The sequence below is a fragment of the Botryllus schlosseri genome, chromosome 14 (genome assembly GCF_051294905.1).
Source record: "Botryllus schlosseri isolate E-star chromosome 14, Bs_hap1, whole genome shotgun sequence".
NCBI classification, from domain to species: Eukaryota; Metazoa; Chordata; class Ascidiacea; order Stolidobranchia; family Styelidae; genus Botryllus; species Botryllus schlosseri.
The window spans coordinates 1,479,226-1,498,310 of record NC_137249.1 but is presented as its reverse complement, the minus strand read 5'-3'; the positions used below and the strand labels follow the sequence as shown (position 1 = coordinate 1,498,310).

The 19,085-nt window shown below is 39.9% G+C and overlaps 1 protein-coding gene and 1 long non-coding RNA gene across 6 annotated transcripts in view; one reads left to right on the top strand and one right to left on the bottom strand.

Annotated features, from left to right (window-relative positions):
• LOC145455544 (serine/threonine-protein kinase B-raf-like) overlaps positions 1–3,031 on the top strand; it is a 40,127-nt gene extending 37,096 nt beyond the window's left edge. For all 5 annotated transcript variants that reach the window (XM_080333525.1, XM_080333524.1, XM_080333526.1 and 2 more), the window contains 3 exons: positions 251–373; positions 611–745; positions 1,890–3,031. In XM_080333525.1, coding sequence (XP_080189651.1) covers positions 251–373; positions 611–745; positions 1,890–2,051 — 420 coding nt within the window. In that variant the 3' untranslated portion in view covers positions 2,052–3,031. The remainder of the gene's footprint in view (positions 1–250; positions 374–610; positions 746–1,889) is intronic.
• Positions 3,032–10,279: 7,248 nt separating this feature from the next.
• Positions 10,280–14,059, bottom strand: LOC145455627 (uncharacterized). Its single transcript, XR_013920381.1, has 3 exons — positions 12,826–14,059; positions 11,344–11,529; positions 10,280–10,458 (listed from the first exon to the last, which is right to left on the bottom strand). It is a non-coding gene; the product is annotated as an uncharacterized LOC145455627 (long non-coding RNA).
• Between the last annotated feature and the right edge of the window lie 5,026 nt (positions 14,060–19,085).

Sequence of the window (19,085 nt, the reverse complement as noted above, 5' to 3'; positions counted from 1 at the left end):
TTGAGTAAAAGTGTCCTAAAAGATAACCTTTTGCACGTAGGCCTGTGCAAATCAACCTGTTTCACCGATGAAATTTTGATTCTTTCAGGGGTCGTGAATGCATTTTTGGTGTAAGAATTGTCTTGTGCTGTTTTCTTGAATATTATTTGCTGTATTGTGCCATACATGTCTTCGCCGACTTGAAAATTTATAACTGTATGAAAATTCTTTATTATATTATATTTTAAATTAATCATTTGCATAATTTCAGATCATCAGAATGCAGGGCGGGAATCCATATTCTTTCAAGTCGGATGTCTATGCATTTGGAATCGTATTATTTGAATTATCGAGCGGGAAGCTGCCGTATCAGCATATTGGAAACAGAGACATGGTAGGCTTTGTTTGGCTACGGCTTTTGTACAAGCAGGGTTGGAATTAATTAATGTCCAGGTTTTCGCGAGTTCAGTAATTCGAATCTACTTTGGGAACACTGTATAGCTCTAATTCTATGCTAATTTGGAAAAAAATGTGTAGCTGTAATTCAATTCTAAAGTTGGCAGTTTTTTCGGTGTCCAAGTCTGCCACCCGGGGTCACAAGCGTATGCCCAATAGTCTGTCTTTTTTTCAGATCCTTTTTCAAGTGGGCTGCGGCATCTTATCGCCGAAACTGGCCTACCTGAGGACCGACACGCCAAAGGCTTTCCGGAAACTCATTATCGATTGCTGCAAAAAGGGTAAAGAAGACAGGCCCCTGTTCCAGCAGGTAAGAGCCCCGGGCAAGATCAATGTCGGATTGGTTTGGCCCTGTCCACCTGACTTGTGCAAACTTCTGGATTTTCAAAACTCGCAACTGGAACTAGAACTTTCAAAACTCTCAACTAGAACTTGAACGACTCACTTTTAAAAACTCTCAACTAGAACTAGAACCACTCACTTTACAAAACTTGCAACTAGAACTAGAACTTTCGACTAGAACTAGAACTACTCACTTTCCAAAACTCGCAACTAGAACTAGAACTTTCAAAACTTGCTACTAGAACTAAAGCTTTCAAAACTAGAATTACTCACTTTTAAAAACTCTCAACTAGAACTAGAACTTTCGACTAGAACTAGAACCACTCACTTTCCAAAACTCGCAACTAGAACTAGAACTTTCAAAACTTGCAACTAGAACTAGAGCTTTCAAAACTAGAATTACTCACTTTTTAAAATTGTTCAACTAGAACTACGACATTCGAAATTCATAACTAGAACTAGAACCACTCACTTTCTAAAACTCGCAACTAGAACTAGAACTACTCAATTTTAAAAACTCTCAACTAGAACTAGAATTTTCGACTGGAACTAGAACAACTCACTTTTCGAAACTTGCAACTAGAACTACTCACTTTTCAAAACTCTCAACTCGCAACTAGAACTAGAACTTTCAGAACTCGCAAATGAAACTAGAACTTTCAACTAGAACCAGAACAACTCACTTTTCAAAACTCGCAATTAGAACTAGGACAAATGACCCTTGAAAATCGGAAAATATCTTACTAAAACACAACTAACCAGTAACTGCTAATACGCATTTCTGAACTGGAAATAAGCTATATTGAGGATAGGCCTACAGTCGGCATTTCATAAGGAGTCGTCATAATGAGTTTTAAATGAGAGGGTTTCGACACCAAAAACCTACCCTATAACTACGCCAATGTTAGTAGTGGTGGCTGTGAGCTAACAATGGATGTAAGAACATCACACGACCAAACATCGGTGTCACGATTCACGTTAATCTAAAACTAAATCCGTTTCCAATACGCAGGCAAAACTTGAACTTGTCAATTTTGAAAATCTGCAACTAAAACTAGAACTACTGAAAATAGTGAATGAATGAATACGATACCGTGATCTGTTTCATTTAGATTGTGGGACTGCTGGAGACACTGCAACGCACGCTACCAAAGATCTGTCGCAGCCAGTCGGAGCCCAGTTTGAATCGGTCGGGCTGTCCCGGGGACGACTTTTTCACGCTTTCGCCTAAAAATCCCGTTTCCCACGTACCGTACACTTTAGTCAGCCCATGAATTGTTTATATTTTTTTATATATCTCGGATCTATAATGAAGTTCGACGGTATGGTGTCGTACGCCGTTTGGTCTTTTCTGCCGGTTTTGAAGCTTGCATAATGAGTAGGGCCGGGCATTATGATTTGAGTACTGCAATGAAATTGGTGTGATCCAGGGTTGTAAGGACTCGAGTCACGATTTTCTGATGACTCGACTTGACTCGAGTCATTTTTTCAAAATACGGAAATGACTAACTCGATTCAGTCAATCGAACCAAGTCATGTGACTCGAGACTCAGACGGCCGAGACCGACATTTCATTGTAATTTCGAAGAAAAATAAAGTCACCACACTATTTGGATTTCGTCTGTTGGTACTGGTACTTGAAAATGTGACCAGAAACTGCTAAAAGCGAGGAAAATTAATATATTATAAATGTGAACCATTCGATATCACCGAACAAAGCTTTAAAAAGTGGGTTTACAAGACTTTAACTGGAAAACGAGCAGTCAACTCGGGACTCGACCCTCTGCTCGCTGACTCGGACTCGGACTTGACTCGGTGGTGAGTTGTAAATGACTCAAAACTATAAAAGTGAGATTGACTTGTGACTCGGAGCCTAGTGACTTGGTTACAACCCTCGTATGATCATAAAAAATTAGCATATCTTTAATATAATGTGGTCGCATTGAAAGTACGTCTAACTCTCCACGTTATTCGTACGGTTGTGATGTGATAATGAGCGATCCTCGACTTGAAGGCTAATGCTCGAGTCAGAATCGAGTCACTCAGATCCTCCATTTTGCCCGGCCGTAATCATGAGTCCATGTGTCGTATAATTATAAAAGTTAAATCCCGTTTTTTTTTATTGCCATGGAAACCATTATTAACCAAAAATTTAGTCCAAAACGACTTTACTGTAAAATGAGCAAATGAGGTTTTTTGTCACTTAACTCGGATTCGCGAGAAGATGTTCTTTTTATGTCAGCCCTCAAACATACCGGTCTAGTTTTTATTTACTGCGACTCACCGCTTGATACATTTTAAAGTAATCGTAGATTCATGCGAATGGTCACCCCGAGTTTTCAATACGAGTCGCCGCCCCAGCCTATACCCAAAAGTACGAATCACGACCGCGTCCATAAGAACCCATTACGAATCGCGGCCCCGAGGGGGGTCTGAAAGTACGAGTCGCCACCCCCGGTTTTCAATGCGAATCGCCACCCCGCCATACTATCCATGGTGCGTTGTTCTATGCAAGGTCGAAAATGTGTTGTATGCGAAACAGAATCGTTTTTTGGATAATTTTTCTGAACTGATTCAAGTTTCTATTGCGATGGCTAATTCGCTTTGTTGGCGTTTCTTGCGACGTTTCCTGAGCCTTTTCCTGATGACGCGACACCATGCTTTTAAAGGCTGATTGGATTCATATCTAAATCTCTCGGCACGTAGTACTGATGGATGTTTTTTTGCCTTTTCCGGAATGATCGGCCTTCTAGTCATCGCCGGTAGCTTGTAACTCAATACTGACGTGTTGTGAGCCAGGACAAACCGGGTACTCCTGTATGAAATTATTTTCTATTGACTAAGGCTGAGCACAATAATCTGAGTTCTCGCATCTGAATTGAGTATTGATTCTAATGTTTCGAGCCCTACCATTGACCTCTGCCGAGAATAGATCTCACCGTGTGGGTTTCAATGTCATATAATCATGAGATAGATATTTTACAGACCCACACGGATCTTATCCACTCGCGCAATGTAATCATGGCATCTTGGAGTTTACGCCCCACCAAAGCTTATCGTGACTCTGCCTATTTCAACTATTTCATCTCTACTACCGACAGGCTAAAATCTTCGATTATTTGATAACGATTTAGCTGACGACGGGTGGTACATGTTTTCATGATGATTATATTTATCCGACGACATGAGACTTTGTAGTATTAATCTTTTTTCTTTACGTGTCTTCCGCTTTCCGTTGATTGGCTATTGTTCTTTCTGTCTTATCGCATGCTTTCCCTTTCTTGTTCATTGTGGAGAGCACTTTCGATTTTACAGTTGCATCATTAGGCAAGCGAAAAAAAAAATAGATTATTATGCTTTACGTGTGTTGAGCACTTTTGTGGCCGAGCCACGGTTCTCGAGCGGGTTTGGGTGCCAGTTGTTGGGTTTTAGTGTATCAGTATCAACTTATTATTATGTTTGTCATTTCAAAACTCCGCAATATTGCGATACAGCTCAAAGCAAAGATGCGAAGGTGTCGAAACGACTTGGAGAAGTATTCGTAATCATGCAACCACCAGGGGCGATGTAAATAAAGACATGCACTTGCACAGATTGTGGACTGAACGGAATGAAGTAACGATAACTTGAAACGAATGTTGATGAAAATGAATGATGCGTGTGTCGATAGGCGAGATCGATACGTCAGATTGAGGTCGGTTAATCTTCAGGGCTGACTAGTATTCGTTCAGTAAAGACTTATTATTAAATCGACTTGAATGTGGGCCCTGGGCAATCTGGACATGCTCGGTGAATGTTGGTTAGCCGCAAGATGCTGTTCCACATTTGACGTCCGGCATATTTGATAGAGCGATGTGTTGTAGGCCTAGTACTGCGCTTTTGAGAGAGAGATATGATATTCGTCCTCCTTTACAACTGTTAGAGCTAAGAGTGGATAGATTCTAGTGAAAATGTGCATAAATGACGCGAAATAGAAATTCGTGATTCGAACGTAACGCGACGACCTTTTTGTAGTCAACCAACGTAAAGTGTGAGCCGGAAAGTTGACCTTTTTTTAGTCAACCAACGACAATGTAGTGGAAAAGTTACAATTTTTCCGGATTTCACTCCAGTGTTTTAAGTCTGAAAATTTTAAAACAGTGTTCTCCTTTCCCGATTCCAAAATATGGTAACCCTATTTTTTTTTTTTGTAGTATTTTATTCCGCAAATATTCATAGAAGAAAATATGCGATACGAATAAATATAATCGCGACTCCGGTCACCACGGAAAATATGCGAACATATAACCACTATCCCGCTCGAGATGAAATCGTAGAAGTTTGTGGGACAGCGACCGCAATGCGCGCAGGCTAATGATTAGATGTGAACTCAGCAGAGGTGGTCAGTAACGAAGTACTTCTACTTTTTGGAAGTACTCAAGTAGTTTTCCTCTACTTCTGGTACTTACTCAAGTAGATGTGATTTTCTCTACTTTTACTTCTACTTCGTAAGATTTTCTGATCTACTTACTTACTTTTCGCTATTTTCAGTTTGTCAAGTAGAAGTAGTTTAATCCCCCAATACGAAAGATAGCCTGAGGAATTTCGGGGCTGTTTTCACGGGGTGCCAACATTTATTATTCATAAATAGTCAAGTAAAGCCCGGAAATTTTGTTGCGCCTTGCGCACACTAGTTATGGAGTGACGAATATGGTTTCACGAAAGTATCAGTGAACATTATTTATAGATACCGGATTGCTTGGTTCCGCTCACACAGCATTGTCGCCCATAACAAATATTTCATCACAGTAAATATGCTGGCCCAACATAACGTTTGAAACTATACCGTTTCGCATTCTAGCAATTGCATATCATATCGTAATCTAGCAGCCCATGACGTGTCTTGCTAATCCGGAAAATCCGGCTTTTTTAACGTTACACCTGTTTTAGCAGATCACTTTTGAAGCTTTCTGGACAAAAGACATGAAATATATTTTCCGCTTTTTAGAAGTGGTATTTGTATTTCACGTTCAATTCCGAGTATCATACTTTGAATTTTAATTACTTTCAGTTGTTTGTATGCAGAACATGCATGTTGAAGCATAAAAGAAAGTGTAGTAATGCCGCTATTTTCCGAAAATAAAGATACATCAAATAGAAATTTTACGATCCCAAATATTTGTTATTAACGCATAATCGCGTAAAGTGTTGAAACCATTTTGAGGGTTCCAACCAATATACGTCGGCTATATCGGATGGTAATTGTATTTACACAATCATGGCATAACTTTACAACTTGAAAAAAAAACAATTTTTTTATCAAGGCTTTAGTTTAAAACATGTTTTAAACAAAGTGTTTTAAAACACCGTTTGTTTTAAATGCAACCCTACTCGGAGTAGTCCTTGGAATCGGACACCCACCAGGGCCTAAGCAATATAAAGAGGAGACATTCGCACTGGATGAAACGATCGAACTATATGATAACATTAAAAGACTAGTGATGAAAATGAGTGTGGAGTGTGTCGGTATGTTAGATCGTGGCCCCGTATTCTTTCAGTGGGCGATGTAACCGTGATAGTGTAGTGTAGTGGTTACGGTAAACGCCTACCCAGCAGACGGACCGGGTTCGATTCCGTCGGAGGTTTATCTGGGCTTCTCTTCCCCCGATATCCTATCTGTTCAAGTGTTCATGTTATCGCATTGTACATTCAGGTGCGATGTTATGTTACGTACAATTGTACAAAGTACGACGTACGTGCTCTACTGTCGGATAGCCGGCGGGATAGGCCTACTGTTCCACACTTGAGGCCCGGCAATGGCCGGCATATAGATTAGGGTTGCCATATGTCCGGAATTTCCCGGACATGTCCGGAATTTCACTGTTCAAACTAGCGTCCGGGAGGAATTTCTAAAATATGCCAAATGTCCGGAATTTTGACGTAGGCTCATAATTTTTTTCGTAAATCAGCATAAAAACAATATTTTTTGGGAATATATATGCTGATGTATGATATTTTTCTTCGCGCTGCGCGCGATTTACTATCACATTTATTGATTTTAATATGGAGACTACCAACCTCGTAAAAACTGTCATAAAATATAAATAAAAACAATCTTCATTTACTGGAATAAGCCTAATTGTAATCACAATTGTAGGAGAACGGTGTATTCCTAGAGATCGTTAAAGCCGTTCAAATGCTTTGTTCAAAGATAGTGGTTCCAAACGGGTAGTAGGCTTATCTATACATTAATATATGGAACGACCAATATTATTGACAGAATTCGTTCAAATAATTTAACGACTAGATACATATAGAAACCAGATTCTTATAGCAATCACCCCCTCCCGGCCTAGAAGTTGCATCGATTGCCCTATAGTGTAGGCTCAAAATCATTGTTTATTTGGGCGGGAGGGGGCTAAAAACATGTGCTTTCGGTCCCAGTTACACAACACACCGCCACATACTCCTGAACCGGACCGTGACCACCTCTGGTCTATGAGCAAAGCTTTGCTAGTGTGACGTCATAACTCAGTTTGAAATCCACTAGTGGGCGCTAAAGAGTGTCCGGAATTTGGGTTGCTGAAATATGGTAACTCTAATATAGATAGAAGGTATAGGTTTATATTCGTCACACCAAGAAACAAGGACAAAATAGACATACGAAAATGCCAATGTAGGAAGAAAGGGAGAGAGTCTTATCCAACCAAAATACATGAAAACAGGCGCAACGATGGCGATACAGAAAATAATGCATGCACAGACTGCACACTGCACAGTATTCGGTATCAGATAGGAATGAACGATACGACCGTGAAGCTCAACTAGTCTGTGATGTGTATCGTGATTGGACATTATTATTACTTGATTACAATTACTGAATTGTACTGCGTCGAGTAAACGACGATAGTCCTTCGTTTTCTGTTGCCCTGCACGTCAGGACCTTCTGTTCTATTCGCATGAATAAAAGTCTTAAGTTAGTACCTTACATGGCGTTGTAGGCAGGATCTATCTAAAAGAAAGGCCACACAAATTATCATAGATGGCTACGAGAGGAAAACAAGTGGAGGAACTGCTCGAACACTTGATTGGGGAATCAGAGTAACGCGAAAAACAAAGGGAAGATGAGTTGAAGAGATTGGAAGATCACCACAAAGAGGTGTTGCAGCGCATGGAAGCTGATCACAAAGATGTCATTGCATCTCTTTTGGGGCAACTTAAGCTTAACTCGGAACGTTTGGAGAAAACATCCAGTCACGTGTCTCCGAATAAACCACCAAGACTTGAGGCAGATATTGACATAAAAGATTTTCGAGGATGGGAGCAATTATGGGCGGATTATGCAACAGTTATGAGACTGACGAGTTTACCGAACGGCGAACAAGTATCCCACCTTAAAGGATTCTTTTCCCCAAAATTACTGGACACACTTATCCACGTAATTTATCCACAATACTCCGAACAAACCGATCTAACGGTCAAAGATATTCTAGAACGAATCTATAAATACTTGAGAGATCAGCGGAATGTTGCTCTTGATAGAGTGGAGTTTGAAGAACGCAAACAATGAGCTGGCGAAAGCTTTGACTCATTTTATATGGATCTGAGGAAGATTGCCAATAATTCCGAACTTTGCAAGCATTGTTTTGAAACGCCTTTGACAACACGCATTATTTCAGGCGTCATATCAGGAGAAGTGAGGAAACGTCTGATGCAAACCAAATCCTTTCCCAGTTTGAAGGAAGCTGTGGACATATGTCGGAGTATGGAATCGGCATCCATAGGTGACCAAGCCTTGGCGACTGCAAGTTCAGAATGGAATGGGCATACTGTAAGCAAAGTCATAAGGAGCAGGAAACCAGCGAGCAAAGAGGCGAACACATGTCGGAATTGTGGGCTACCTCATGCAGAAGCCGCTAGATGCCCCGCAGAAGAGGCAATATGCTTCTCTTGTAGAAAGAGTGGACATTTCTCTCGAATGTGTCAAGCAACAAACTTGCCGAAGAATATGGTGATAACATGCTACAATCTATCGGGGCGTGTCGTTGGAAGAGCACCACCATCGGTATTCATTACTGTGTATGATGTTCGAGATCGTAATTTGGGACGGCATGCCGTGTTGCCTGACAGTGGAGCGGGAATTTCAATCGCGTGCGAAGAGTGGATCATGTCGATCGGATTGAAACGTGCTGATTATTCCAAGCCGCCTTGCGACGCTGTCCTCGCTGCAAATTTGCAACCGATGAAATGCGTAGGATATGCTGTTTTGAAGATGGAATACGGCGGTAGAAAGGTGACTCTTGAAGTTCTCATCTGTAATGATTGCGAAGCAGCGATGCTTGCGTGGTATGTTTGCAAGGAGCTGGGAATTCTTCCGGCAAATTATCCGTCTCCATTACCTATTGCTAAACAAGTAGTTACCGATAAACGAGACATGTTACGTGAGGTTATCGGTGACATACCTACAGAACCGGATATGGCTGAGATCTGTCGAATCGAGCAATGTATAGTTGATATGGTCTTAAGTTAGTCTGATCACACCAGCATCAAACAGGTACACTTGACTCTATATACAGTCAGGCTGTAAAAATGTTGAGCAGAACTATAATAAATAAACAAAGAATCGGTCACCGTAAATACTATTTTATTCAAATCCAAATTTTTCGACGGCAATAACTCCGCTTCCACTGGTTGGAATTGAACCAAATTTGGTGAGCATCGTTTCTATAGACAGCCTAACACTTTCATGGGGTGAACAGAAAATTTTCAAATTTTTCATCATTTATTTTTATATAATAAATAGAAACTTTCTTCTCCTGTAGCAAAGTGGTTACTGGCTGGAATTGAACCAAATTTTGTGTGTATAGGCTTAAATTAGGTAACCTAACAATTTTATCAAGTAGCCAGTACGATTTGGGAAAAAAAGTCATTTTTGAAGAGCCCTCCCCGACATATGCCACCTTTTTTTACTTATCCTTTTATATTATCAGTGCTTGGGCCGGTCCTCTTCACCTTATATGTCAACGACATTTCCAAGTCATCCTCATTGAATATCACACTGTTCGCTGATGTTGATGATACTCACCTCCTCTCTTGCTCATCATCTAAGGCTAAGTGGGGTGCCGTGACCAGTGTGACCAATGTGACCAGTGTGATCAGTGTGATGGGGAATTGTATTGTTATCATTTTTTATCTTCTCTTTGCTCAGGTAATCGGATTTGCCGGTAGAGCTGACCCAGCAAACACAGTACAGACCAAAGATGTAGAAAAGCCGAGCCGATATAGTAGATATTAGATCTCGGCAGGTCGTAGAAAGGGGGATTTTGTGTCGACTCAATTCAACGTCTTTTCCATGTCCTTCAATAATGTAAATATTATGCAGATGCTACAGCCTTTAAACATGGTGAGTAGAATGTAGATCCTACGTTAAAAGAAGAAGATCCTGATATAATAACCTGTTTTCTACCACTATGGGCTTAACCTGATCACGGCTGCGTACACACACCACATTATTTACTACATATTAATCACATTTGTGATAATTTAATTTCAAACGAATTGGCAATAATGCCGTTGTAAAAAATAAAACGAACAAACGAACAAATGTCTTTAGAAAGAAAGTGAAAACAGTCCTTATCATCAGGTTTCATCTTCTGATGAGCCAGGTAAATAACCAGCATGCAGCCTTTTTTTTTCAACACCCTGCAGAAATAAAATGAAAATGATGATTAATAGCCAAGACATTCGTACTGCGAAAATGGCAGAGGTAGCGACTAACGAATGACTCCTACATTTTTTTCACCCATACTTACTAAAATGGATTCGATTCTGAACTATTTCCACTCAAGTTTTATTATTATATTTTTTAATATTATATGACTAGAGAACTGACTTCAATCGTCACTTCTACTTGATTATCAAGATCAACGATGACTACTTCAGCACTCTTTGAAAACAGCCACTAACACAAAAAGAACTCTTGACTAAAATTTCTTCACATTCTGTCCAAAATGATCAATTCAACAATCCAAATGAATCAGTTATTTGGCAGCTAGTTGGAGAGATATATACTCAAGTCTAGAAAGTGGAATGATACTCTGCCTGGAAAGCTGAAGACCTAACAATATTGTGTACAGAGAACAAAACATTCGAGTGGCGGCACTGGTATAGACATTAATAAATTATTAGAATTGACAGCAAGATAACCAGCAAGACATTAAAATGAGAATTAGTGCAGTTTCTTAGGCTGTAGTGATACTCAGCCAGTAATTGACCTAGCAGAGAGCAAAACGTTGTAAATAAAGCGAGCGAAACCTCCGACAAATGATACGATAAAACATTAGAATCGACAGTCTTACTAGAAGCAGAATAACAATCATGAGGGGTTAGAGAACAGAAGCCCGGGAAGTGACCATCAGAAATTACTGCATACTGGCCGAACAAATCCATGACCACTAACAAATGGTCTTTCAATAGTCAATATTGATACCAAATGACACCACCCCTATTTCATAGCAACATTTAGCAAATACAGCGCTGGAGTCAACCTTATATAAGCCCTAACCAAACGCCCATTAGTTTTCCCACCTACTACTTCGCGGATGGAAATACGCATTAAAGCCAACGGACGCGACTTGTCACACTCTTGCTATTTCTGCTCCTTTTTTCTCTTCGTTCCTCTTCTCTGTCGCTTCCGCTTGAGGAGAGAAACAGTCGGCCGCGTTTACGGATCGTGAATTCCCGGTGGGTGATTCTTCCTCGAATGGTCAGCACCTTGAAAATTGAGAACAATGTTGTTGCAAAATGCATGACAATTTGAAAGTTACATCATTCTAATTATTCCAGTTATGGCCGTGAATCGTTACAAGTGCGGTAACCATAAGAATTATTACTATACTTCAACTACAAATACAATACATTGTATAAAATGATTACCAATTCTTTTACGTTGATCGAGTCCCAAATAGATGAAATATGTCAAAGAATTTGCTAAATTTTTGTATAATTTGACAGATTCCGAAATCTTCTCAAAGTGCACCTTTCAAAAATTTGATATCAAGACTCCCAACATTTTACAATTCGAAGTTGGATGGCTTTAGCAATACAAGCAAACAGTTTGTATCGCAATTGACAATTATGTAGAGAACGCTGCGAGACATATGAGTAGGCCTACCCTAAAACGTTTCTCTCACATGGACATTAGGGCTCTTAAAATATGACTTTTTTTCTCAAATCGTTCTGGCTACTTGATAATATTGTTAGGTTACCTAATTTAAGCCTAAACACAAAATTTGGTTCAATTCCAGCCAGTAACCGCTTTGCTACAGGAGAAGTTTCTATTTATTATATAAAAATAAATAGGTAATAAAAATTTGAAAATTTTCTGTTCACCCCATGAAAGTGTTAGGCTGTCTATAGAAACGATGCTCACCAAATTTGGTTCAATTCCAACCAGTGGAAGCGGAGATATTGCCGTCGAAAAATTTGGATTTGAATAAAATAGTATTTACGGTGACCGATTCTTTGTTTACTTATTAAAGTTGTGCTCACCGTAAGTACTATTTTATTAAAATCCAAATTTTTCGACAGCAATAACTCCGCTTCCACTGGTTGGAATTGAACCAAATTTGGTGAGCATCGTTTCTATAGACAGCCTAACACTTTCATGGGGTTAACAGAAAATCTTCAAATTTTTTATTATTCATTTTTATATAATAAATAGGAACTTTCTACTCTTGTAGCAAAGCGGATACTGGCTGGATTTGAACCATATTTTGTTTGTAGGCTTAAATTAGGTAACCTAACAATTTTATCAAGTAGCCAGTACGATTTGAGAAAAAAAGTCATTTTTGAAGAGCCCTACTGTTCATGACCGTCCACGTTTAGAGTTGCATCTCAAAGATGCTAAAATAAGCCTAAATATAATCCAAGCAATACGATCGTCCACTTTGACTGACTGAGTTTCTAAAAACACCTTGATAGCTTCCACATCTTACGTTTATATATACTGTCTGCTATCGGCACAACAAAGTAGGCCTATTTAAAAATACCAAAACAGATTCAACATACCACATCTCTTGCAAAGGCTTTTGCTTTCATTCAATTTTCCATCAAACTTCTTTAAATCCTCCTTTGTGGTGAGTTGCTTTGGAATTCTTCTAGGATCAATTCCGATATTGTTTTATCATATACAATCTATGGCGGAATAAAAGTTTCGGATAAGTTCTAAAACGAACACAATTTTCCACACAAAAGTCAATTGCCACACGAAATGCCAAATGCTACGGTCTCATTTTACAAGGTATGGCGAGGAAACGTAGTGGTACGTTCCATTATAGCTAAACACCAATGAATTGCGGGTTCGAGCGTGACACGTCGACTCCATAATTCCTACCGAAGTGTTGGCCGTTTATCTAGGCTCCTCCTCGCCATCTGATTCGCATAGCCATGTCTTAAAAAGCCTAGGAGTGGGCCGTGCTGTAAGTGGGCAGATGGTTGCCGATGCACCCGGCACTTGGTGAATTCGGCCGCACAAACTCGGCACTTGGTGAATTCGGCTCTCGGGAAATTTTGAAATGAAGTGTATTTACAGCTATTAATATGAATTATCAAACTAATAATAGTATTATCAAGTGATTCGTCAATCTTGTAAGGAGGTCAGGGCATTCGTAGATCGCGCAGTCACGGCGTGATTAGATCACGGATTGCGTAGCCACGGGAAATAACACAGCGCTCATATACCGACCACGCGCGGTCTGCTTGGAATCGATGGCGTGAGTCACGGGCCTGTGTCGTGTAAGTTTTGAGAAGATGGATCTTGGCGTTGTATGTGAGATCAAAACTGTGGAACATCAAGCGGCGCTTCTTCGTTTATCGATCACGACAAGCCAGTGTTCCTCATCAACAAATGTTTCGCATGATCACGTCAAAATAAATTATTTTTTGCCTTTGGAGAGACGATTCCACTCTGGGATTAGGGTGTCTCGATAACACGGTTGAAGGATCCCAAGATTACGAGATCTACCACGAGCCACGACACGTTTAAATTTCCTTTTTTATACTGTTCATTCATACTAAATGCATTTCTAATGCGAAGGTGTTCTAGTGCCAATTCCTCCAAGGGCCGAGTTCACCAAGTGAAGAGCGTCGCGTTATTTCCCGCAATTACGCAATCTGTGATCTAATCACGCCGTGACTGTGTGATCTACGCATGCCCTGACCGCCGTACAACATTGACAACCACTCAAAGTGCCAAGTTCACCGGCAAACATTCCAGTAACCAATCATGGTGACCGGTACTGCTACGAGATCTACCACGGCCGAATTCACCAAGTGCCGAGTTTGTGCGGCCGAATTCACTATGTGCCGATTTCACTGGTAATCGGGCAGATACGGAATAATAATAATAAGAACCGGCCTGGTGTAAAATGACCAGTGTAGTCGAACCACCACCATGAACACCACAAACAAACAAATAAACATCTAACAAGGAAAAGAAATTACCTTTGCAGCCTTCGACAAACACAGTTACCATTGAAACCAGCAATTAAGGTCTTATTCGAAAGCAGAATAACAACTGTTTTAGTGGACATATCAAATCAAATGTTGGAAAGTTCATGTAAAATAGCTCAAAATATTATCTTACTGTGACCATATTCCATCAATATGGTCTGGCTAGCCAAATTCTCTGGGCCAACATAATCAAGCTGCGTTTGGTTTCAACGATTAATAATCTTGTCACTGAATTCGAGGTATAATTGCACTCAAATATCAAATTTTGCTCCATTAATCAACATCAAGTTGAAAATGTCCATTCTTGCACCAACTTTTATAAAATCATGAATCAGTGTTCTACAGGAATGTATCTATATGACTTATATACCTAGAAAATTCAAGCATAAATATTATGATATACCGTAGGTATAGGTACCGGTAATTCAGATGTTTGAAGCGAATTTTAGTGGTCTAATTTCACTAAATTAGAGCGAAATGCCAGCAATATAATTGTAATCTAATTCGGAAAAACGGTTTAGCTCTAATTCTAACCTGGAAAAGCTGAAACTTTTCTATAGTTGTCTACACCTGTTTTGCAGAAAGTCAAACAGCTCTAGGCGTCATATACTACAGGCAATTCGAAATACCCCATAAGCTATATGCTACTGCATATATACCTTTAACCCGCTACCTCAGTCAGTCACAATTCCTATATATCTACGGCATTTACCACACAGAAAGAGCGAACTATGCCTGGCTGCGACCTGTTGCGCTTCAAATCTTTGTATGGCGCGATGACGTAAAATTTGAATCGCCGAAATATTCTAGAAGTCACGCATCGATAATCATATTCCTAAACGTACAACATATCACTTATTTAGTTATTCTCTGAATAAAACTATTACCATACTCGTTGAACATGCGAGATTACCGAAATAGCGAATATATATATAATGAAGATCATATATATCAGACGAAAACAAAACTATTCGACCATAGAGCAACAACACGAATATACAACACCGGTGACATCCTCACGCAATAAAACGAAGGGAGAACATTGTTTTCTAATGGATAGAACGAAGCTACCGCATGAGATCGAACAAAACCGGATAGAATTCATCGTGATTGAATGTACCGACAAAGTCATCCTTTCTACGTATTTTAGTCGTACCCGCGAGAGATAGAAAATTTGCATTATTAGGTTAACTACCGGATATAACGAAGCCTAATGCATGAGATGGAACAACACCGAGTATGAATTTATTCTGATTGAATATAACCACAAGACCATCCTACTACGTATTTTAGACATTCCCTCGACACTTAGAAAATCAGAACCTAATCGAGATGATCCCGGATGATCCTTTTACGGTTTTGTGTTTGCTGGGGAGTGAGGTGTGTTGAAAAGGTAGGACCACTCAATAATAATTAAACATCTTCGCGCGTATACCCGTTGGCAGGAACGAAACAGCAGCTCGTCAGGCCCCCAAAAACGTGGGTCTTGGGCTCCCATAGGGTGATGAAACGACCCCTCCATCACGTTGTTTGCGTTTGTCACGAAATCATCTGTACTGTATTGTGAGCCAGCGCGAGTCGCGAAAATTTTCGATAATTTATGATAAAATCGATCAATGAGATCGGCGATTGCATATATATTATGCTATCAATTTATGTCCTCTCCACTCACGTAATTAGATTCACCGGTAGAGCTGAGCTGAGTGAAGTGTCTTGAAAACGGGAGGGCCCGTAAATAATAATTAAACATCTTCGGGCGGCCAGACCCGTTGATATGACTTCGTTACATGATGTTATTTCGTGACTTCCAGTCTGCTATATCAAAAAATATAGAATCGCTCAAACGTAGGCTTCTAAACTAAGAGAAAGAGACGCACACGATTTCAAATTGGTATTTCTTCACTGGCATAAAATTTTTCCCAGCGGGATGGTATTTGTCTTGTGAGGTTCAGATTGCAAAGGCAGGAACATTCGGCGGCAGTCATTTAGGCGCCTATGGACAATTTAACCTATATGTATTTTGTATATATAACGAAGTCTTCGGTCAGCATAAGGGCATAGACCTTTTCGGCCAAGGTTTTCTCGCTGCCGATCGTTCTGGCACACTTCTTGAAGTCGCATGCTATATGGCCATAAACTTGATTGTATGTCTTGGTGGGTCGTGGCGCGGAAATGGCCCAATACCCAATAATAAAGATAAACGGCTATTTGTAAAATATGCATAAATTTTCAAAAAATACTCTTTGATTTATGCTAATTCACGAAATAATTTTGGGCCCCCTTCGAGCTCGCCCCCCCCCAATTGGGGGGCTTGGGGTGCGGCAGTTACGGTGCTGAATGTAGCGAGCTTGTTTACATCAGTTGAAGGAGCAGTTATAGCAATATAGCTTCGATTAAACTCTTCAACATCCGCTCCCAATGAGAGAAGATCTTTACACTATATCAGTGGTCGGGAACCTTTTTCGCCCGAAGAGCCATATTGGCCCAATATTTTCAATTGTAACTACCAAAGAGCCATACATGTCAATCAACTGTTACGTCACAATAAACATCCGTGACGTATTGGTAGCACTAATATATGGGATTCGTAGTGTTTGCCATATTTTTCTGCCCATATGCGTAGGTGGAGCCAAACATCGTCACTACAGCAGTACATATCATACCCACCGTGTGATACGTCAGGGGCGTGGGGTTAGGGGAGGCAAGTGAGGCAGTGCCTCAGATGTCTTCAGGGATAAGTGAAGGAAAATTGTGAACCATTCAATGGTATCTTCTATCGATGTTTATGAATGACTAGATTCTGAACATTTTTGTTCCGAAAATCACGGAATTTTCGTATTTATTGTTCGAAAATAAAGCGCGAAAGGACTGGAGACTCAGATGAGGCACCGGCGAGCCAACTCAACGCAAATACCTTAGAATTTATAATCACTTAAATTAATCAAACGTAATTGTCGCGCTGATTCCCTAAATCTAAGTATTTATTGACTCCTAAAATATTCGGTGTAACGTTAACATGTAACTTACAAATGACAATTCATTATATAAACACTTGAAATGACGAAATCAAGTATACTATCCTCCATTTTTATGGCGATGCTAAAAAGTTAATAACAAACCAGTCAAGAAAAAGGATAGGTATAGCGTTGTTTTTAATTTGAATTTGTAATTGTGAATGCCACTTCAAAGGCATTTTATTTCACGGTGTAGATCAGGAAGACATTTTTTATTTGAAAACTTCATTGTGCTACAAGTGTCACCATGTCTGCTACTCTCTTTCAACAATCAAGGTATCGTGCAATCCAAGATTGCTAGGCGCGCGATGTTTGGTAGATCGAATTCGCGAGTGGTGTTAGTCGCCGGTGCGACAGCAACTTAAATTGTGAGATTTTGAAAAGAAGGCGGCGCGAGCCCCTAACCCTGCATACCTCACTGTCTTGACATCTCAAAGATAAGTTTGTGCTGACACGAGAATAATTATTCTCGCCACCATGAAAATTTATTAACAAGTTGCTGCAATATTGATAAATTTAGTACAAAATTAAAAATTTCTCAAAGAGCCACATCTTATACCCAAAAGAGTCATATATGGCTCGCGAGCCATAGGTTCCCGACCACTGCACTATATATGCAGAGTCTGGTAGAACGTCCAACGTTGGAACTTTAATATACTTCTCTCCGGACATTACTACAGGCGATGTTTGATGCTGGTGTGATCAGACTAGATGACCTTCATGGTCTTATCGATCATTCCTATCTAATACCGAATACTGCGCATGCATATTTTCTGTACCACCACCACTGCCATGTGTCATGTAATTTGGTTGGATGAAAATAAAGACTCTCTCTCTCTCTCTCCAAGCAGCGGGATATAATTTAAGTTAGTAAAATTGTCGTACCAGTAAACAGAAGACTCTTATTGTTTCGTTGGCTTTTACTAACTTGAATCTCGGCGTCAAATAGAATAGTGACAGTAACAGTAGCGATTTAAGTAACAGAGGAATTGGAAACTATAATGATTAGAAAAGCAATAATTACATGATGCACGATGGCTTGAATAAAAAAGAGTATACGAATCACAACAATTATCAATATATACAAGCCGAAAGCTAGTCGCTCGTCTCGGTCTTCAACACAATCAAACTCCACATAGACCGATACCGGTTTTTGCGAATCGCATTGTATATTGTGTGTGACTTGTTCAGATGAAAAATATAACCCAACGATGTTATCATAGCAATTTACAACGTTGTAAATTGCTATGATGTTATGTTATGTTATATCTTAATGATGTCATTCAACACTGTAGCAGGTATCAAGATTACCACTAACTGATTAGGGTAGTAATTTCGTTATTAAAATCGAGTATCTATAACAGGGATATCTATCCCTGATCTTTAAGTACGATATGCCATCTAACTTACGGCAAATTGTTGCGCTGCGATTGGTCGAGCGTGACCTAACAATTGGAAAACGGGAGTTTCCGTTCCATAGTCACATTCGATAATCGCAGGTTACCGGACCCGACAAACCTCCCTACAACATCAGGCACTCATATCATGCATATGCATTTATACATTATGCACAGATCGTGTGTATGTGTATCATGGGTCGGTTTATATGCCGAGAAACATCAAGGACAAGCTGATGATTTACTGAAAAACGGTCGGCACCTTTGCCCGGACTTAGTCATGGCCTTTTTTGGACGCTGATTACGTTCAACATCTTCGCGAACCCCATAAGAAAGACAGAATACCCCCAGATTCGGAGTCATCTAAACTGCCTTAACCGACTCTGGGAATGTACCGTTCTACTAT